The following is a 23412-nucleotide window of genomic DNA, read 5'->3' as shown; positions in this document are numbered from 1 at the left end:
GCCCGGTTTCGTGGGGTTTAGATTGGAAACGAACTTACTGTACCGTGCAACCTTCCCTGTGCCGGGGAAAAGAAAACCAAACCGATCGGCACACACCGAAAGAAGATCGGTTAGTTTATTTTTCGCCAGTCTGTGTAAATAAAAATACATCTCGAGTTGATGTTCTTCTTTTTCATTAATAACACTCTAACAAAAAAAAAACGAGCGATCCTATATGAGATTCGTTACTTGAATCCATTTAACTACAGGACAGATTATATTAGTAAATATTGGGTACTTCTTGGAATTCGATTCAATGAGGGGCTACTTAGAGATTTTGCTATAAAATTTTATAGCGTTTTTAAAGAAAGTCAAAAGGAAAAAAACTAATTTATAAGAAATTCAACAATACTTTATAGCATATTCTTTTCTTATAGAAAAACAAGAAACCTTACTGAACGATACAGTTATTGTATCGGGGCGGCCCGGTGGTGCATGTGATAAACGGCGCCAGTCCACACGGCCGGACCGGGTTCATATCCCATCCGGACCGTCCCCCCGTAACAAGGACTGACTATCCGGCTACGTGGTAAAATAAGTCTAGTAAGCCAGAAATGGCCGGCGTGACCTGTAAGGTCGTTAAGCCAAGAAGAAGAAGTTATTGTTATAATAGATTCAAATCCATCATAAAACTACCCTACAATAATTAGATTCATTCCCAACCAACACGGTCGTGCATTCGCCGCATGATATCAGGCCACACAATTACCATACACAACGTTATTTCGGGATCAATTTCGCAGTGCCCCTGGGAAATTCAATTACCAGGTCCCTTATAAATAACGCATCATCGAAGTGACGTGTCGAATATTGTAACCAGATTCAAACTATCAAATCTCCTTTCCAGCAACTAAACAAAAAAAAATACATTCCCATCAAAATGACCCTCCTTTTTCCTACTGCTGTCACGTATAATCTCTCTCGATGGCTCTTTAAATCTCATCCCAACCGACCACCGAACCCTGGCGCACCGATTTCAATCCCTTTTTTTGCTGATCCCTTCGTGATTGCGTGCAGTGAATTAAACGTACACACAAACACAGTCTCACATATCCTTGCAACCTCCTAGCGCTCTGTGTTTGGTCCTTTCAACCGGATTGAAGTTTAATTCTGTTTTGTCAACTGCAAACAAGCATCCGGTCGTGCTGCTGCAACTCCCTTTGGCCGTCCGTAAGCCGTAAACTGCTCTAGATTAAGCGCTGCACGGGAAGGGTTGAACAACCCCCTGAAAACAGGAACGAAGCATCATCAACGTTTTTTTTACCGTTTCATTAAACCAATTCCCATTCTAGCTGCGGACCAAAACACTTACACCCGAAGCGATCCTAAATATAAAAAAAACTAACCACCGACATAACACAACCCTCGCATCGGGCCGCGCGGGAAGCATGATAATGCGAACGTTAAGATAATTATCCAAAATTATTTTCATCTTGCTTGCCTCCCCTTCGAGCTCCCTTTTGCCTCCTTTTATCTCGTAGAAGAAAATAAATTTGTTGTTATGTGCGTCTAATGCTGGTTAGTGCATTTCTTCTTGTTCTGATCGACGGTAAAGAAGGCCAAAAAAATGCGGTCCGAATCGTGTGGATGAGTTTTGGGCGCAGGGTTGTTGTGCAAATGAATTTTTGGCCGGCACATACGAACGATTAAAGTTCGTTACCTTAAGCCGGTACGTAGCATCGATCGCGAACAGAGTTGTCGGGTACGCACAAGCTCCAAACAGCACACAACAAAGCAACAAGGAACCAGACGCAGAGCTCAAACAAAAACTACACACGATCGCGATGGAACGCATTCCTTCTTGCTTCTCACTGGAGGAAAGATTAAATTACGATCGCTGCGTACACCTTCTTTCCGATAAGATCAATAACCTTCCGCGCGAGTTGGTGCGAACAACCCGAAATTGAACATCGAGTTTTCTGGTTATGGATGCATCATGTCTATTAGGAAAAATGCACTGTGTAGTGTAGTGTTGTGCTTAATGAGTCATACTAATCAATTTTCAGGGGAATTCACTGGAATTATTAATTAACTCCCAATCCTCAAAGCTTCATGAATCTCTGAAGATAAACATGTCTAAATGCAAGAATCTTCAGATATTCGCAAATTATTGATAAAACGGTTCAAAGTCATTTATTTGATATAAAAATACGTTCAAATTCTGAAACACTAAGATGAATTCAAATTCATAGCTTATAGCCACAAACAATTTCCATAACTAACCCACCAATATCCCGGCATCTATAACTTCTTAATCTAAAAAACAACAATATTTTCCAAGCTATCAACAGTTTTGCTGCGAGGTAAATGATCCTATTCGAAACAAATGCTGCCTTTGACTGACTGGAGCCGGTGTCTGATAGCTGTAAAGAAGCAACACCGGTGAAATAAAGTTGACTTCTAGGACTTCTTTACTTTCGCAACCCCCAACAAAAAAAATACCTCCCAATCTTTAGCCTGCAGCACTATACCAGAGAAAAGAAGCGCGTCTGACGTACATCCAATGACGAAGGAGCTTTGAAAAACACACAGAAAATACTCTTCTTTTTCTTGTCCAAAAAAAACCCCGAAACAACTCACGGTTTAGCAAAACGTTGAAACGGAGAAATCTTGTGCTTGACTAAAAACAAAAGCATAACATAAAGTACAGCCAATGCCGAGGCACTCGCACAATTATGAGCGATTAAGCAATTTGCTAAAAAATAAACTCTCCCTCTATGCTGAACCGAACGCAACTAACCAAACGACGATTCGGGGGCCGCAAACCAGCACCCTGAAGCTACTGGACCAAACAAGACCAATTCCACCAAGACTGAGCCCCATCGTACTTTGGGGTGCGCGTTCCCATCAGTGGCAGGCGGCAGCGCCACGTTGTTATCGATGGGCGTACAGACCCGAAAAGTGTTTCTTTGTGCACTTGATTTGACTGTTTTCTTTTTTGTTGTGTTGTTTATTTAGTACACTTTCTTCGATATAGCAGGCTAAACTTGGCCGTTCTTTCACACCCAAAAAGAAAAAGAAAAAAACTTTGAACTGTGATCACATCTCGTTACTCAAATTTTGCCGAAATAATCGCACCGAGCGATGATGTGGTGTTGTTTCCATCATCATCTTCTCACAATCGCCATATTCTTTTTGCCATCTTTCCAATATGCTCAGGCCAGTACATGCTGGTCAGGGCAATAGTTGGCATAAATGTACGCAAAATAATAAAAACAAAAAGACAACTAAAAGCACGCGCCTCCACAGGGTTTCTTGTCTCTGTGTTCGCTTGTCACCGTGTGTCGCGTGTGTACAGACGACAAACCACCAACAACTCCACTGCCACCGATCGTGGTGGAACGCATGCCTTCCATGCCATGGTTGGTATGATAGAGAATTCAATAATAAGATAACTACTACCCCATCATCATCATCGGAACATTTCGTCCAGACGCGCGCGCGCCCGTTCGATTTCTCCTGGGCGGTAAACCAACCTAAAGGAAAATAAACACTTCATACCACCCCTAAAGGCGATCGGTTAAACGCTCCAAAGGACGCTCTACACACTACAGTAGCGACCTTACAGGAATTTGTCCTGCAAAAGATTCCTTGCCTCACCATTGCTGCTGCTGCTGCCGTTGTCTGCAGCTTTAAGCCTGTCCTCATGGAACATTCTCACAGTTTAAGACTTTACAACAACCCTTCCATCGCTGTTTTCCTCCAGCGGAAAAGAATGCCAACTACTCGCCGGTAGACAGGGAAGATTTTTCCAGAAAAAAATGCTTTCCAGCAACTCAAACGCCCCGGGGTAGGCGTGAGGCTAAATTTATCTTCAGCAACATAAATTCTTGTTCAATTTTTTTCTTCTGTTTCTCTTAACTACTACTGCCCAAAATACCTTTTTTTCTCTCCTTGTTTAAGAAAACCAAACAAACTTGCACAAAAACCCATGTTCGGCTCAGCATAGACCGGCTTGTGGGTGGATTACAAGACAACTTATCATACCAAGCTGGCCCCAGACGGATGAGGAGAACGTGTGGAGTCGCATTTTAAGACACGGACTGTCGCGTCGGCGCGGGGTAACGATGACGTGGAACAACCACAATTAACAACCCGCGAGGTTAAAAACAGCAAAACCGGCAGCAAACCTAATGTCCACCATCCCCCGCCCGGTTTGCGAGACAACGGAACCCAATCTCGGCGGGGTCTTTTCGCCCTCGAAACTTGATGTCTCAGAAGCTGGACGAAGGTACACTGGGTGGGTGGGAAAAACAGACATATCTCTAGTAGTGGCGGTGGTACAACAAACCTTAACTTTACAACATAGGCCGACTGACATATTCGGCAAACAACGCTTTTTATCTAGCGATACCAACGGTCTCTTGTTAGCATATAGCCTGTACCATCATCAATGTGAATAGTTCAATTCGGTATCCTAATATGCAAAATAGATCAATTCGGTATTCTAATAAGCAAAATATAGTTTCACTCTAATATAAACAAATAAATTCCTTCGAATGATTCTCCTAAAATCAACGAGACAAACACTAAATGCAAGGGAAACGGGAAAACTATGCCGTTAATGTCACCCCCAAGGTGGTGGTGTCGGATCTCGCGATCGTTTTCGCGACAGGTCAGTATTAGTAGCAGTAGTAATTGAGGTAGTATTGCTGATGTTTGCTGGGGCTCTTTTTTGTTAGCTAAATCTAATTATTGAAACGTTACATTTTCATTCCAAAAATGGATAACTCTCGTAGGATTCCGCGCCTTTTTCTCCAACACATTTCCCTTCCCAGCCGGGTAAATGAGCTTGTTCAACCGATTCCATTTCACCCCATTGGTTACAGGGGACATGTTTCGGTTCAGGTTTGAATGTCTGGAACGAAAGAGTTGCTGTTTTTGGGGAGGCAAACAACTCGATTCGGAACTCCCCTCTTGGACAATGTCTGCACAATAATTGTAGTGGATAAACTATGCAAAAAAAGAAATCCACACATACACACATACAAAAGCATAAATAGCAGTAAGACTAACGTTCAACTGTGTACCGCATGGAACGATCGAGCTCTAATGTGGTTACTAGCAGCAGCGAGAAAAAAAACGATCTGAACGTGCAACCCCGCTTCTACGATCCTTCTTCTTGCCAAACCTATGGAATCCCCGGTGACCTGACCTATCATGCTGTTATGCTTTTTATGTTACCATAATACAAATAAAACGAAGAGTAAGTTGCAAGAGATTTTTTTTTAACGAAAATGTGATCGTTGTGACATGGTTCACACAGCAGAAGAGCAGAAACTCCTCCAATACTACTACCTACTACAGCTACTAACACAAACATCATCCGCTAAACACTTGAGCATAGATGCCCACCATTCTTTCACCCTTCGGTAAGTGCGCGACCGACCCCGACCAGACAAGATAAAACACTTTCATTTGCAAACGGCACACACACTCGCCATTCGTCCCATATTTTCGCTCAGGCCACGCGCCATGTTGGCATGTTCCCTTTATTTTCCCTTTTTTTTATTCCTTTCCTGACGATCGCGACGTAGCGCGCGAGCGGGAAATAATACTATCAACAATAGCATTTCAACCCAACATTGAACGCGGCTACCCGCGCCAGCATACCAGCCGAAACGCGTACAACGCGCGCGTATGTAATGAATGCTGGCGGCTGCGGCAACATCGAACAACAAAAAAACGACGCGAAAACCCATACTCCAGAGCGCACGCGGGACCTGAGAACGCGGTGCTCTCAGTGGCCACAACAAAAAAGGAAACGCTGTGGCAAACCGTCGTGTTGTTGTTGCTGGTGGCAGTAGAGGGTGCCACCACCACCACCCGTTTCTACCTCCTCCCCCTTCATGCTAGCCTTCCATTTTCCCACCTCTTAATCCCACCACGACACACGACCACTTCAACTAGACAACGGTGACAATTTCACGACGGTCTCCCATAGGGAGCACAGCTTCGCGCGAACAGACGCTCTGCATCAAAAGGCAGCAAAAAGGGGGAAAAAGGGAGAATTTCAATCGCGAAAGAGCGTTCCACAAACCCGCGAGACTGGCATCGCGCGGCGAGGGTTTTTATGCTTTTCGGATGCCCAACCGGCGGTAAATAGTCAAAGCCATAAAAATAATAATAATAAATGGCAAAAATCGACAACAGCCAGCACCACCAGCGGCAGCAGGCACACACAGTAGTGGTGCGGCAACAGCAGGCCCTATTTTCATCGCTGCTGCAACTACCATGGCCGGCGCATTAACGGTGTTACCTACTACTGAAGACATTAATTTGGTACTGCATGTCAAATGTATATTATCTATTACAGCGCGAGGCAGCGCTTCGCCGGCACCGCACCGGACCTGCTCTATCAAGCTCGATGCGATCATCATAATCATTACCATCAAAGCTGTCAAGGGGAAGCAATTTTAAGGTTGTTTGAGCGCAAAAGAATGGGTCAAATAATTGAATCAATATAAAACGAGAATTACTGTGCGAAATGTTGCTAACAATTGTGCACCGTGTTTTACACATATTTTTAAATTAAAAAAAATCTTACACAAAATCAACATATTTTAGGGAGTATGGAGTCATGTGTATGGAAAGTTTCCAATGGTATAAGATTAAATTAAAAAAAACTAAATACCGTGGAGCACCGATTATCCGGGTACCTTTAATCTGGCTGTCGTATAATCCGTTCAACTCGGAAATGATAGTTCCAAAGGCGAATTGACATAGGTATTAGCTGCAAAACCGATGATGGCAAGAAATAAAAGCCTCAATTGGGAATGAGATACAATTTGCTCAAGTTCGACGAAGCAGAACAAATTTATTTTGCAAAGTGCAACTAAGAAAATTAACATTTAGCTTTAGAAGAAGAACAATCCACTCATTACACACTGAACACTAATATTTATATAAAAAAGATTTGTGTATATTATCCGTTATATTCGCTTATCCGGCAAGAGGTGAGTCCCGATGAGCACGGATAATCGGCGTTCCACTGTATGTAATTGTGGGTATTGAGTATTTTGCGTTCAGGGTATTATGGCAGCAACACATATTATGGCATAAATATATGTATAGGAGTAAATTTAAAACCTAGTGGCATATTATTATGGCTACATGAATAATATAATTTACTGGCCAGTTTGGTATGTTTCGTTAATAGTGTTTCTCAATAAAATAAAATTAAAAAACATAAAACTAACTGGTTTCAGTCACTGCAAACCCCAAGATTAGCAAATTAAAACATCAAGTTAAACAACTTTGTTGCAACACTAATAGTAAGAGTCGAAGGAATTGAGATCACTATTAAATAATTATTAAGCACATTTACACACGCTAAACGATCGTTCCAGAATTAGGTGTTCACAGTGTGGCTCGTTCTTGCAGCAACGAAATTGTAAATACCATTAAAGCTAAAAAATTAAACGTTTGCGTGCGTGTAGTAAAAGGAGGATCAGTCGATCAAATACGATCCATCCAGTGCACAAACAGTCGAAACCCTGTTTCTACTCGTTCATGCTTTCCTAATGGGTTTGATGTAGCTCACACAATTAACCACACAGTGAATGGTTTAGTAGATTTTGGGCTGATGATTTCAGAAGGTTTGCTCCGCTGCCATTAGCTATGAAAGGATCCGAATAAATGTAGGTTTTAAAAAGCAGAGCGAGATCATTTTATTGCTTCCCTCTGCGCATGGTTCCACCACCATCGCCACCAACACGCAGATGACTATCGGTACGAAACGTCCCAAAAATTAGAGCCTCTTTCAACATTCACTAAACTATGGTAAGTTGAGAAAGCCCTACTTTTTTCATCGAAAGGACACCAAAAGCTTCCACACCACCATTAGAGCATGGTTAGTGCCCGTGCAGCAGGGTGCGATAACGCAACGTTTCATGAGTAAAAACCAAAAAACGGTCTACAATCCTGAACTGTACCTGTGTCTGCAAGCCCATGAGACAACCGCCGGGACACCGCCACCACTGGTGCACTGCATGGAATTGTTTTAATTAATTTGGAGCATGGGAGATATAACGAAATAAAAAGTGCACCACACATAAACTACTGCCAGCGGAGTCATTGCAGCAATGCAGTAAGAGAAGCAACATGCAACGCAATGCAGCCCCCGGAGCGGGGGTCCGTTTGGTTCGGGTTCGGGGAGTTTTCGGTAGGCGATTTTATTTCCGTCACAATCCGCACTGCAATCTAACGTGTGCGAGTGTGTGCCGTTTTTCGGTCTTATCCTCCGATTTCACTCCAGCGATCTCTGCGGCTCGGACTTTCGTGTCTGAAACGTGCCCTTTTGCTTTAACTCGTAGTTGACAACGAACAACGAGCAGCAACAACCAACCAAAAAAAAAAGCAAAGCGTACTGGAGCTACTTTAATGGTATAATAACAATGGTATTGGAAAAAAATAAAAAAAAAACTTAATGCATTTGAATTATGATACGAAATAGGGGCGAGTTAAGCGAATGAGATGCGAACAGAAGCAATGAGCCTGGAAAGGAGAAATAAAGGACCCTGCAGAAGTACTTTACACCCAGATTCTTTAGCATACAACAAATTGGAAATAAGAAAAAAAAACTATATCCCAATCCGTCTGATGAAGAAAACCCTCTATGCGTGCATCAAGTAATGAAAGAAAATAAAAACCCAAACCGTAATAAAAACAGAACGCCGAAAGTATTGGTTTGTATACAAAAATCACCTAAAGTGGATGGCACAAAAGTAAAATAGAATGGGGCAAAAAAAAACTTCTCTTCATTATTAGAGCACGCAGCATTCGCCGGGGGTTCTTGCCGATGTGGTTCCGAATGCACTCCGCATAATCCTTCAGTCTGCAACAGACGGACCGGATTGTGTGCAGTTGGGTGAGAAGGATCGTTGAGGAAAAACGGTTTCGCAGCAAAAGGAGTGAAATTAAAGAAGTAAATTACACAGTACACGCACACTTTTGCGGATCGAAAGGATCCGAGAACAGAAACAAAAAAAACCCCGGCAGAAAAAAAAACTTCGAAAATGGACGAGAAAGGATATGCGCTTAAAACTCACATACAACCACACTCTGATTTCGAAAGGTTTTCGAGGACAAGGCGGCCAATAAATAGTAATAGACGGTAGGCAGGAGAAGAAGGAGAACTGAATGCTAGACACTTTGATGAAATTAATACACATATATGAAAAATTTGAGACCAACATTTCAAAGCGAACAAGTAGAAGTTTTTACCAAAGTAAAAACTTAAAGTGAGTTTTCGGTTATTTTTTTTGTTTTGCCTCACAGTTTTATACGACGACCGGGCAAGGATGTGGTGTAGTGTCTACCAGGCAAAAACTTTCGGATGATGAGCCAAAGCGAACCATGTAATGAAGCATGGAAAGTCGAAAGGAAAACGAAACACATAAACGTGCGGAGAAGATCCCACTATAGGAAAAGATCGCAAGTGCGACAGAGAAAGGCAAAATAAGAGCCCAAAAGATTGATTATCATGTGTGGCTGTGTGCGTGTGTGTTAATGTGCGGCAGTGTTTGGTGGAGGTGAACTGATCACTAGCACCATGGCAGTTCGCCCGCGTTTTACTTGCGTGGATGACGGAAAGGACGAAAATGGAAATTAAACATGAACTACCAACAAAAAAAAAACAACTTGAAAGGAACACGGCATAGGAGAGACGGCAAGAGAGAGAAGAAAAAAACGATCCTACGAACGAAGGTAGGAAAAAGGGCCCGCATTTTAGGTTAACAGATGTTTTCCGTAAGCGAAAGGCCAACCTAACCAGAAAAACTTGACAACCTTACGATCGTGCAGTGAGACAAAGCAAGAAAAGTGATCGCTGCAAATGGCAATGGTTCTGGTGCGGTGTGCGGCAGAAACGAGACAGGTTAGGGCTGATCTGAGCGTGTGCCACGAGAAAGTAGGAGCCCATCAAACAGGACGACGCGATACCTCACGCAAGGAAACCGCACCACAGCACAGGGTGATTCGGAAAAGGAAAAATACATCTTCTTATTGTTACGTTTCGCCCTTCAATTTCACAGCCTTCGGGAAGAAACAGACATGGCGGGGTGGAGGACAAAACGGAAAGAAGATAAAAAAAATGCCCAGGAACCTCTTGCAGGGCATACGGAGCCTGAAGCGGATTCATATGATTTGTGCGATTGGGGGGATGCCGTGGAATGAGGATGAGCGGAGCGTGTATATGAACGGAACATCTAACCATCAATACAAACACACATATGCAGAAAGGAATACAAAAAAAACACAGCACGAAAATCAAGCAACAAACCCCCATGATACGACAAAATCGGTTCGGCTTTATAGCACCCTTGTTCAGGCGGTAATCAAATGAAGGTGAATTGATAAGTTCATGATGTGGTAAATAATAAATTATCAAATAATTTCTGCTTGTTGCAAATTCAAACTTGTTGCTTGAACGCGAAAGTAATTGAAGTCAACTTTTCTGTCTATCCTTCAATTATAAATGTTATTCAACCCTGGTTTATTACGCGGTTTGATAAGCGGAAATTCTAGATATACGAATTTCCTCGATTTGCTATGATAAAGTAGCATCTTTTCGGGGACTACGTATATATTTATTTAGATAACAAACAGTTTTACAGCGAAACAAAGGAACATACAAAGGTCAACGCATTAAGCTGATATTATAAACTGAACTTTGCATGGTTTTATCTAGAATTATAGCGAATGAATTGGAAATGGACAGCAAAAAACGGGTGAATGAGCAGTATGACAAGCGAGATAAACTAAAAAATATAAAATAAGTAAGTTAACATTAAATAACACTATCATTTGAAGTCTTTTATTCACCTTACGAATGATACAACTCGGGAAAAGCAGCTAAAAAACAACGTGAGCTCTACACCGTAGCATAAAGTGTGTCCAACGGTTCGGGGAGACAATATTCAAAACAGGACTTTGAAACAAATTCGAAACACCCCCGGGGGCATGTGACGCCAGCAACATAAGGGGTGGAAGAAATTTTGCAACCATGCATTCCCGGAAACTGGAGAATTTCCCCCTAAAACGATAGATTGTGCAAAGGTGTAGGTTCGGTGGTTCGGCTGATTGGAAGGAAAACCCACAGCGAATTTGCACGAGCTGGAAGCCAGGAAAACGGGCACTGAGTCCCCCATACACGTTGCCGTGTTTGGGGGGATACATGACTGAGTCTGCATACTATCTCGTTCCTGACTTTTCGGAACCAACTTGTTCCTCGGTACTTGCCGTTCGGCAGACTTTGTTGGCTTCCCCACATTCTTCAACCCTCCCAAGCCAGGAACCGCCTGCGTCTAACTTGGTCTGTATTAACGAAAGCTCGAAAAAGACAACCAGATCTGGTCGGAAAGGTAAAGAGGGATTAGTGATACTGATTTGCTCAAAAAGGTTGCACAATCAACTTGAGGTGCTCAGCACTGCGGGTCGCCCTTTCTCCCGTTGCCCTAATACACCCTACCGATCCTTTTTGGGAAGGGGGAAGGGCGAATTAATGCCATGTCGATTGGGAGCATGGCAAGAAAAGTTCGGCTGCCGTGTAAATCTCTGTCCCGGTTACAATTCGATATGCACAATTTGTACAGCTTCACATTATGAACAGAATATCTTGCGCACACAAAAGACGCTGGCGTACACATATATTTCGTAAATTGCATGCCCCACATGAGACACTCCAGACCGCGCGTGTGGAGTTGTGTCCTTCGATCTTGATAGGTTTATTAAAATGCTTAGCCTTCACACCCTCCAACACCGCAAACGACAAACGGAACGCAACAGCGCGCGAAAAGTGGTCCACATTAATGTCCAACATTAATGGACGTAATCATTACACCTTCTCAGATTTGTGTGAAAGTGTTCGGACGGGGTAGAGAGGTTGAGACTACGGATACTGATAGATCTCTATCGCTTGGGAAACGATCGTTTAGGTCGGAAATACAAAAAGCTTAACGGTTTTATTCCAGTTCCCTTCCCTGAGACCCGAGTAGCCTAAAAACATTGAAGATATGAAAGCAATTACAAAAATTCAGTTACCAGTGTTCTGCGCCAACATGACCTTCATCAAAAAGGTATTTAATTTGGCAACTACACTCAACAAGAAAAAAATCTATCACTCGCGAGACTGAAAGAAACGAGTCCCCCTGCCAGGCATCACACTTTAAAAGTGTGAAGGACATGATGTCGAATAGAAATAGAGCACAATTTCCTTTCCGTTATCTGTCACTCGGTCACAGGGAGGTGTTCCTTTTAAAAAATGGGCGCCCTATTTGATGCATTCCTTGCACGGTAGCATCCAATTGCGTTTCAGCCTCTTTTATGCAAGAAATCTTGCAAAAACGTTAAGATTTAAATGTATTCCAGTTTACGACGGGTTGTCTTTCTGGTTTTATGTCCACAAACACAAAAACGAATATTGTGATGCACCAAAAAATAAGCAGAATGTTTGGGAAAATCTGATCCTTCTCGACGACAACAAAATGACGATCCACCGGAAGTAATAAAAGGCTAAGCAGAACGGAAACTAGACAAGAGCCTCATCATCATCTCAGTGCCGAGAGTACCCAGCGTGGAAAGGATCATGTGTCGTCTACGGATCGGGACGGAAGTTTGAGTTTATCCGCCCATTACCGGCGAACTGTACGAATAAAAACTCGTTGCTTAGGTAGGAAGGAACTCACAAAAAGGGAACGAGAGATGCGGTTCCGCCGTTCGGTACGTCTTTAGTTCGGTTAGTTAGTTACACACGGTAGGCAACACAAACAGGTTCTGTTCCGGTTAGTCCTTCTGGGGAAGGGATTCTAAAGGTCCTCAACGGTTCAAACCGTACCATCATACACCTATCTATTGATTGAGCTAGTTAGAAATGTATCGTTTATTTGCTGCGTTTTTTGTTGTTTAAAGACGACAAGGGGAAAAAACCATAACACAAATCCATAGTCATCCCCAACCGTTCTTCAGGGATTCCTCAGGGAAAGAATCGCGTATCGGGAAAGAAAAGCCAGACATAGCTCCACGCATCCTAATACATACGTAGAACGATCCGATTTAAATACCTGCATCACCTTCCAACCGTGTCCTGGACATGGACGTGTTCTTTAACGCACGTTCCTTTGTCGTTCGTTTTCCCTGGCCCCCCACCCGCCAAGGAACACACCTCAGGGGTTTGGCTTTTATTGGAGAGAAACGATTTCGAAGGGCCACAAAACGCACCGAATACTGCCTTTTTCCATAGGACCATCCGGTAACAGAAGGACAACCACAGAAACCTATCGAAACTGGATAAAGGACGGATGGATGGATGAACCAAAAACTTAAAAAGCAAAAGCCAGCCAACTTAAAGCGGAGAAAAAGTCGAACAGCAAAAAAAAAGACCCAACAGGCGTCGGCTTCTATGCGGCACAGTACGGTGTCAGCTACGGGCGACAGCTGGCGTCGCTCGATACGAAAGATTTTGAGGTTTTCTAGAGGAAAAGAGACGATTGATCATGGCGTGCGCTCATCGGTCGAATCTTTCCTTAATCAAGTTCCATAGTCTTCAGCATCACAACACAAACACACACACACACGCACGCATAGGCGGACAGGCAAGTAAAGCAGAAATTGGTGAATGATGATGACCGACCGAAACCGACCCGGACCGGCACCGGAGGATGCTTTTGCTCCTTTCGCTTGTCCTTTTTGCTGCTTTTCTAGATGAGGTTATAATTATTTCTCTTATTTTTTTGTGGTAAACTTTATACGACGAGGTGTATGGGGTATCGCTGGCGCATAGAAAAATATTATTCAAAAAAAAAACAGAACCAAAAACTAAAGAAATCATCAAGTCATCTTTCAAAAGACCTATCATCCAAGATCCAGCAGAGAGCGTCTTTTTCACAACCGAAGATGAAATCGACTTTTTAGGATGAAAAATAATTTAGAATTATTTTTCGACTAAACAAAGCTGTGTTTATCAGAGTGATGACTATAAACTTAATTGTTTTTTAAACCAGTATATAGAAAATATTTTTTTTTCTAATAATTAGACACAAAATCCATATATCCATTTACATAGCCGTGAAAAAAAATTATTTGCAAAATGAAATTTGCAATGCAACAGTAAAGTTTTTCACCACTCAATTCAATTTACTTAAATCCCAACGGTACTGCGTCCGTTCCTTGTTCCTTTTGCTCTATTGTGTAGCATAATTTGCTGCACTTTATGCATGCATTTTACTTTCCTTTCTCATTTTCCATCCTTACCAAGGATAACAAAAAATCTAACTAGTTTTCTTCATTATGCATCAACGATGCATCTCTCTTTTATGTTGCTTTCCTTTTTTCTATCTGTTTTTTCTTCTCTCATCCTAGCCGTATCGGTGCGTAAGACGGCGTTTCATGTGTCTGGTTTCTTTTTTTGTGTTTGCCATTCTTTTCAGACGAAATTCAAAGCGTGCCCATGTAAAATCGGCACAATGATAACCTTCGATTGGAATCTCTTCCCAACATCTCGTGCCGTGCCAAAAGGAAAGGACACACCGAGGGGACAGATTTTGTGCAGTTCGTTCCTTTGTTTGAAAAAGCCTTTTTTGCCTTAGCAGCATACATGCTCTGTGTGCGATGAGTGAGTCCTGTATGCGATTTTTCTAAGCATATTTTGGGGGGTTCGTCTTTACCGAACGAGACAACCATCCGGCTGCTTCGGCAGCACACTTCGACCAGCCGGTGTAAGAGATTTAAAAACAAAAACCATGAGCTAACCATGAAGCAGCCGTCAAGCGTGTGGCTCGTGGCAGATTTTTTTATTTCATATTTGGCGTGTAAAGACAGTCTTTTTAACGTGGTCCGTCTGAACCATTGTTGTAGGAAAAGGGACACAAAAAGCCTTCCCTGTTACAGGTGTGCCTTCCTTTTAAAAAATCTGTTCTCTTTTTTATATTTATAAATTGCTGGTTGAAAATAAATGAATTAATTATTGAATTACGAAAAACAAAACATTATGTTTCAATAAATAAGAATAATTTTTGAACACTAAAAACTTTAACTATAAAATGTGTTTGTAAATAATTAACAATGGAATAGAATTCAATCGATCGTTTTACAAAAATAATGATTTAAAAAAAATGTTCAATCAAAATCAATCAATACATTTGATTTTGACCGTCTTCAGGTTCAACGTCCTGCAATAACCTCTCCATTCCGTACATCCAGAAAACAGGGGAAATACGAAACAAAGCGTAATCATTCAAAAGAAGTTCGTTCTACAGGCGAAAGACACTGCAAAATAAAACATATTGTCGAAAAGATTCATCTTTCAGAAATAAATGATTTTTTCCCGATTTTTCCCTCCTGCACAGTTCACCTTCACGACGAACTGTCAACATCTTTGGATACATGTAATCGCAATATGTGTCTGTGCTTTTTTTTCCTGTATCTGCTTCGCTGCAACCAGAGCCGTATCACCTGTCGAATGCAGCGCGACCAGAAAGTGAGTGAGTGTCATCCTCCGCAGAAAGCCTACACTTAACCTACAAAGTAAGGATCCATCCAAGCAGCAAAGCTCGGCGACCGGGCGCACATAAGGCGCAGCACGGCGGCAACAGGAACTTGCCGGCTGGTCCCCGGTTTACGCCTCGTTGAAGACACTCTGTCCCTGCAGGGCCCTGCGTACTTCTTCTGCGTACGAAAGCCTTCTCTCGAAACCTGTCCCGAAGCGCACCACAACACCCCGCGCAAGGATATGTGCGTTTGTTTGCATATAATCAGGTAGTTTCCAAATCCTTGAAGCAGAACTTACCACGCCATTGTCCATGCCGCCATATGGTGATTGGTAGCCTGCCTTTTCTGCAACGAGAATGGGAGAAAGAAAGAAAAAAAAACGTTTAGTGGAAAAAGCTCAAATAACGACGAAGACATTTTTTTTTGTTATCTTAAGTTTTGCTATATTTTCTCTGCGCTTTGTTTTATCGCCGATTCACTGCGAAACACACCTTTCGGTGAGCGGTGAACATTTATCAAGGAGCAGCTCAAATTGCTGAAGAAGGAAAGGATAAATAAACATGTCCCCTGTTCCGCGCACCGGACACCTTCCGCCTCGGGGACACATCAACGCAGAAACATTCATACACACAAACACACACACGCATAAATGTGAATGGACGGACACGCGCGCGCACGCGCAACCGGCCAATGGTGCACGCGACCAAAAAGGTGCAGACGACCCTTCATCGCGCATCACTGCCCACCACCACCACAATCATTCTTTCTTTTCGTTTTGTCCACGATAGCACCAACGAAAATGGTCGCAAAGCGAAAAGACCGGGGCACACGCTCCCGTACGGCGGAGACTTGATTGACCGGCTAGGCGACGAACGCGCACACAGAAACCGGGACGACACAGTAGAATAATAATAACCGGTGACCGGTGGGATACGGGCGAGGAACGATGATAACACACGAGGCTCGGAAAGCAAAATTACCACCAAAATCATTAAAAACAACGACACACCAATGATGCGCGGGGGAAAAACGTCCAAATTCCCTTCCTTCCTACAAGGGTTTCACGATTAATCGGGCCCGCGTCCCGCGTAGCATTAACAACATCAGCATAAAGTTATATATTTCATTCTGCTTTTGGAGATCATGTACATGTGATCACAAAACTTTGGTGTAACACAATTTTACGCAACGATCAAAAACGATCACCAGAAACAACAAGCTCAGCCGCACAACATTCGGCTTATAAAGGTGATTTAAAAAATCAAATTCAACTGTTCAAATCTCCCTTTGTTACTCCTTACCCCTGTCCGTGTAATAAAACGAGAATAAACACAAAAATAGATGCCCAATCAACGGGCATCGATCGACAAAACCCTTGCGCGCCAACATTAAAAGTAAAGAAACACGTTAAATAATGTCCAGAAAGAAGATCGTTCAACTATCCTTCCTAAGGGTCGATTTTCTTCCTGCGATGGTAAACACCAAAAAAAAAAGGAACCAAATTCGAAACATCTGGCCCCGCACACATTCAAATGATCGTATCGCTCCGGTTGTATACATAAGATATAGCCGCACAGGAAAGAAGGAAGAGAAATAAGACGGTCTCCACCACCATGGGGATCGCGCCCTGAAACATGATGGCAATCGAAGAAGAAGATCCCTCGAAATGCACCACACCACCAACACACCCGTTGCAGCTTCTGGTGTTCTTTCATCTCCAACTTCTCACTCCCGTCCTCCTCCTTCCCGTCGTATGCAATTTTTGCAGTGAAACCATAAATATGTTAATAATTGCATCTCGGAACCACCTGTACGAAGTTTTACTGTGTTGTGTTTTGCTACGCTTCGCATCATCTCAATGCAAGTTTTTTTGGGGAGTATATGAAGTTCGTTATGTGACGGCCGGGACAAGACTGGAGACTGGTTTGTGGTCTACCATTAACCTTTCCTTGGATCTCCTTTTTCTGTTCGTTTTTGTTGTATTTGAGTTTCAAGGAAATTTTTTAAAACCGGCTAAAATAATGCGTAAAACATAATCACCCCAAAACGAGATAGAGCAGAGTTGCGCGATTTCTTCGATCACGCGTGTACCAAAAACCCATACACATACATTTCATTGCGGATCGGTTCGAGACCCTTTTTGTTAGTGTATTTCATTTAACGGAAGGGGTACATCCAACCACCCTGAAAGCCAACCTCCACTGTATGCTGCCTTGCTAAAGGAGAACGAATCCTTCTCGTCGTCACACACGCATACAAGTACAGTGAACCTTACACAAACCCGCTGCGACGGTGCCGATGAACTCAAGAAACGAACCCCAAAACACAACACAAAAAAGGGGAGACTACATAAAGCGGCGCGCTTTTTGAGCCTCAGGGCAATGTTGCCCCCTTTTTGGATGCTTTTCCTTATGGCACTCGCACTTCTATTCCACCTCGCCACGAAGCGTACGATAACCGAGTACGCACAAACACAAGAACTCATCCTTGAATTTTGATACACAATTTAGTTCCCTTCTCTTCTGGAAGATGCGGCATTCGTTTTTCATAATTTATCACCGAACGAGCGGAATTGGTGCACTTTGGTCATGAACGCGTGCGAACTGGCCCACCCCGGCATTGCGAACCGCGATGCATAACCGTATCCAAATTACACTTGCCGACTGGTGGCACACGCGTAGATTCCCGCGTGGAGTCAACATCAAGAATCGGGGGAAGATGCAGAGAGGACACGCAGCAACCTGTTGATTAAGATCTTCTTGAAAATGGACATTATTTTAATGCACCGCTTCGTCGTGGCGGGATTGATTTTAGGCTCCCCATTCATTTAACACTCCTAATTTTCGACCTCAACAAGAACGGGTTTCGCTCCTGCGGTGAAGTCGAACGGAGCAGATGGTCCAAAAGTTTATTGACCGCGTGTTGGCCAAGCCGTCTTAAGGATGTTGGTGATGCTCGGATGTTGAACTTTAAGTGATTTCTACTCAACAGGGTTAAAGTCGTGCTTGAGACATGAAAAATCTTTAACTTATAGCAAACTATTATATCGAAATATAATCTTTGAAAAACGTTTACTAAACATTAATTTATGCCCGGGATAAGACAAGGCTTTAGGGCAAAAAAAATTCTTGGAAGTTTTAGATAAAGCATCATATTTTTATTGTAATAAATTTTTTATTCAAGATTGACGATTGGAAAGAAAAATAAAAAAACCTAAATCAAATTTTATGGAATCGAATTAGAAAGCACCAATTTTGTCTTGTTTACTTGAGTTTTGTTCTCTAAATTCAAAATTCTTTATCCATGCATTTAAGAGTCAAGGTGTAAGTAGTTCCTTAATATTTTTTGTTGTTAGTGTCTTCAAATAATTTTTTTTTCCACTTTCTCCGCGAAATCCCCGCTGTCCACAGAATAAGGATATTATGAGGACTATCTGACATCGTGTAGTTCGGAGACTACTCGTGTGTCTCTTAAACAGTCGAAAAATTAACAGCTAAAATAACTAACTCATAACATATTCCCTGTTGAATAGATGCAGTCCACAACAAATAAACCTGAAATGCAACAATTTTGTTGTGGTACTCTTGATGCCACCCTATTACCACCAGTTGCGCTTCAAAACAAAGCACGGAAAAGCACAAACCAAAACGGGACAGCAAATATGCCCGAATATTGACGCCCGGTGCTACTGATGAATGTGCCCCAGTGTATTGGTGCTGTCCCGCGATATGTTTCACTTTTTTTATCGTCGCTTCAGGGGGTAACGTAACTAAAGTCACCACCGTAACATAGGGAGAGAAAAAAACTTTACCTAACGAATGGAGAGAAAAAAAAACAATCCAACATACCGACCCCAAAAGCTAGTGCACTACCGAGAGCACCCCCTAGAGTTTTATTACACCATCGCGAACGAACCGAGAATGACATCCCACCCCTGGTGTGTGTACCTCGATTGACAAGAGGGATGCAAACGCACCACAACCACCACCACTAATACTACTACTAGACAGGTAAGCGCGGACCAAATTGTGAAGCCAGCAGCCAAGCAGGAAAACGAGTACTCCGATAAATGCCAGTGCGGGGGATGGATCAATTTATACCCACCTACAGCAAAGATACACATGTGCACGCGCACATGTACGTACGGAGCGAGTCAGTAGTTCCCGTCGTCCTCAAACAGAACACGGTTCAACCGCTGCTGAAAGCTAGGGCACGGGAAATGGGGAAAGGGCGAGATGGAGGAGGGATATTACCGGTCGCCGCCAGGAGTTAGCCTGTCAATCTTTCTTCTATCTCTCAATCATTCGACCGTGTCTTTGCATGTTGTTTCCCTGTCCCGACACATAGCCGTTGCTTCCAATTTCCCATAGCGTCCCGCACGCCAGCACCAAGTGTGGTTGTGTCGAGGTCAGGAAACGGCAAGCGGCTTCAAAACATTCAAAACAAATATTGATAAATCCACCGCTACGGACACGGGAGCAGCAATGTGTTTGGGGGAGGTGACCGGGTAGGGCGAAATATAAACAAAAACTGTTGCTTCGACCAAAAAACTGGCCAGCTTTACATGTGCAGTGCGCGCGCTCTCAGTCTCGGTCTCGTGTCGATTTTATGCTGCTTCTTCACGTTGTACATTGGTACGTAAGCAGGCAAAACCAGCATAGCATGGATACTAGAATGGAACACATGTGAGAGGGATATGGTAGGCACGCGAAAAACGCTTTCCGTCAAGCATAAACGGACACAACTAGCACCATACCAGCATATTTCTAATGCAGAAACCTAAGCACGCACCATCGCAAGTGCAAAGAGACATGCTAATAGACAAATTTGTGAATTAGAATGAGCATCAGAATGTCCTTTTTTGTGCTGCATGGCAAAAGAGAGAGAAAAAGAGAGAGGCCGGAAAAGTCAACTTTCTCCATCCCTCCCCAAAAAAACCACTTAAGGGGGTGTAATAATGGGTCGACAAACGCCCAACGGCACCCTCGATATACATACCCACACACACACACCCTAAGGACAAATATGTCAACAAAACCGTTTATTTCTCTTTTTGAACCCTCTTGGAAAATGGAACCTTCAAAGCAATTGGTTTGTTGTCACAGGATAAACAATACGCACACAATTACTCCTGCATCCGTCTAACACACTTAACATTCATGTGAATGAAGGACATACATAAGAAGTATTTATTAGTAAGGAAAAATAAATTTAAATATAAATCTATTTCTTGAGTTTCTGAACGAAAACAAAAATTCCTTTCTCTGTTAGAAAGATTGACCAAAAAAATCATTATAGCAGTTAATGTAGCTCATTAGTCGGTTATGTAGCTCTTTTTCATCATCTAGAATTTATCTGATATCGCTTGACTTGAAATCCTGTTTAATTTAAAAAGTGCTACAAATTTTTAGCAATTCTAATTCAATTTCTCAGCTAAGCTTGAAAAGCACATCAAGTCATTTTATTCAAATTCCAATAAATACTTCAAAATTTAACACCATAATACGTTCATATTCTATAGCCAATTTATGAAAATCAAACAAAAGTATCGCTTGCTTCTTGCCACAATTTTTACAACCAATTAGTTGAGGCCTATTAACTCAGCGTCACAATGCATAACCAAACTATACGTCAACGCCAACAGCAATTACCTAAATCGCCACTCAAAAAAGCAGCACACGCTGCCACCAGGGCAATGTCCAAAAATACTTTACCTTCAGTCTAATTATTATTTCTGCCTATTAATCTACCGTTCAGCGACGAGATCGCTAGTACCGAAAGTTGAAGGAATCCCCCTTTTGGAAAGGATAGAACGCACTGTACATCGAGAAGGACAAATTAAACTCCAAAAAGACGACGGACCTAACAAGGAGGACATCACTAACATGACGATGATTATGCTCTGTTGTACAGTTCTTCCTTACGTTCGAGTTTTCGTGGTGCCCCTAGCGGCACCGGATGTTGCACGAGAACAGTGGAATGAAAGAAAACCCAAATCACGCATCCATCCGGTGCGCGGCCGCACTTGAATCTGTCGGAGTTTTGGGTATGAATGATCGACATAACCACGATCGTCTCCTTGCATCCACTTGATCTACTGTGTCTAACTCACTGCTGTGCGTTCCTTTGCATAGTGCCGCAATGCCCGCGTGTGGAACGCAACATGGAACAAGGTGAAAATGAGACATCCTGCTGGTTTGGTTCGTAATACAGGCGGTGTGCATCGAACGACACGCGAACGAAACCACCGGCAACAACAGTCTGTATCGACACGGTTGCACAAGTAAAAGATCTTCGCCTTTTTATCTCTCTTCAGCGTTCGATCTCCGACGAAAATCTCATGATGCGCGTGACCTATCCTAATCCTCCATAGTTGAGAGCCGTCTGCCAGCATAAATGCGTTTTCTCGCTCGCTGCGCTACGACCCGCCGAACCTAGAGACGACCCCTTGTGGAGTTTGAAGTGTGCTCGTGCGCTAGCTCTCCCGGAACGCGCACTCGAAACTTTTTAAGACCACTTTGCGCACGTAGAAGTGGATCTCGAGCAGGAGGAGATGGTGGAATTTCCGTCAACCAAGCACAGCAACCAGCAGTTTGCTTTAGGCGGCTCGACTCATTACGGGGGTCGACATCCCGCCGGGAGAATGCGTTAATGTACATGCAAACAATTAGAATAACTGTCCGATCACTTCCTTCCTTCCATATCCGGTGTACACAAACTGGTGGAATTTTCAATTTTGGCTTTCTTTATTGTGAGCTTCCCCTATTTTCCGAGAGTTAGTATTAGTTTCGCGGCATTTAAGTCCCTATTTGGGCGCTTGGATTTAAGGTAGCCGAACTTATTTTTAAATAACATAAGAAAAGAGATGCATCCTACAGTAAGCAACCTGTAGGAGCTCACGATTCACACCACAACCACATCTTCTACTCACACAGTGCGAAGATTTTATGTGCCCAAAGTTAAACACACTTCGGCAAAGGCAAAACATGTTCCGTTTTTTTTTTTTTTGGTTTTAAAATTGCATGTGAACTTTCTCGGCGCGCACGGCTAAAACATCTGTCGTATGGTAGCGGTGCACTTCCAAAGAAGCATGTGCATCACGTTGCACTTCCACCTGATGTCCTTCTCCTTGTGGGGAGGATCTCTTCCCCACCCCATGGTGCATCGTTTGTACATTGAAACGAGGTCGCTGGTAATGAGACTTGTGAGTGTGTATTCCACACTACACTGGACCCGCATTTCGTGGTTTCGGTTTTCCCTGATCGCGTGGATCTCTTGATGTTGCGATCGTCGTACCGGTTACTAAGTTGCCAAGCACCACACACTGTTGCACCACAGCTCGGTGTAATTCCATAGAAGGCAAAAACAGAACCAGGCAGCGTGTACCGGGAATTCGTCATCATGGTAATTTTTGTACACATTTAATCGTGTGGAGATTGAATTACATGAGCTATAAACATTACAGAATCTGTTTCAGTTCACCATTACTATGTCAGGATATCCCTGATAACTTCCACAACTTCTAAAGATCTTTTCTCCTAATTCTCCAAAAGCGAATCACCCAAAATTGTTATAGAATCGCGTGCCATTGATATGGAATGTCAAATGAGCAGGCTGCATACATATGGGAGGATTGAAGAGTTGAGATATAAAATATTTTCTTTTAACGAAATTTTAAACCAATTTTCAAAAATAGGGGCTACAAATTATTATTAACAATAATAGATCAAAAATAGCTTAATTTTCATCAAATTGGAGCTGAAAATTTTTAAGATTAACAGGGTAACGAACAAAGGATCACACGAACACAACAACAACAATCGTGCGAATCTGACATTCCATATCTAATTTTGGGTGATTCGCTAACGTATTGGGTGTTTCCATATC

The 23412-nt window shown here is 42.7% G+C and overlaps 1 protein-coding gene across 7 annotated transcripts in view; it reads right to left on the bottom strand.

Annotated features, from left to right (window-relative positions):
• The window catches only part of LOC125766592 (protein daughterless), a 61643-nt gene that overhangs the window by 15574 nt on the left and 22657 nt on the right, over positions 1-23412 (bottom strand). For all 7 annotated transcript variants that reach the window (XM_049432760.1, XM_049432761.1, XM_049432756.1 and 4 more), the window contains exon 2: positions 15824-15870. In XM_049432760.1, the coding sequence (XP_049288717.1) occupies positions 15824-15870 (47 nt within the window). The remainder of the gene's footprint in view (positions 1-15823; positions 15871-23412) is intronic.

The sequence above is a fragment of the Anopheles funestus genome, chromosome 2RL, assembly GCF_943734845.2.
Source record: "Anopheles funestus chromosome 2RL, idAnoFuneDA-416_04, whole genome shotgun sequence".
In the NCBI taxonomy this organism is placed as follows: domain Eukaryota; kingdom Metazoa; phylum Arthropoda; class Insecta; order Diptera; family Culicidae; genus Anopheles; species Anopheles funestus.
Note: the sequence above shows the minus strand (reverse complement) of the source record. Positions and strands in the feature narration are given on the sequence as shown.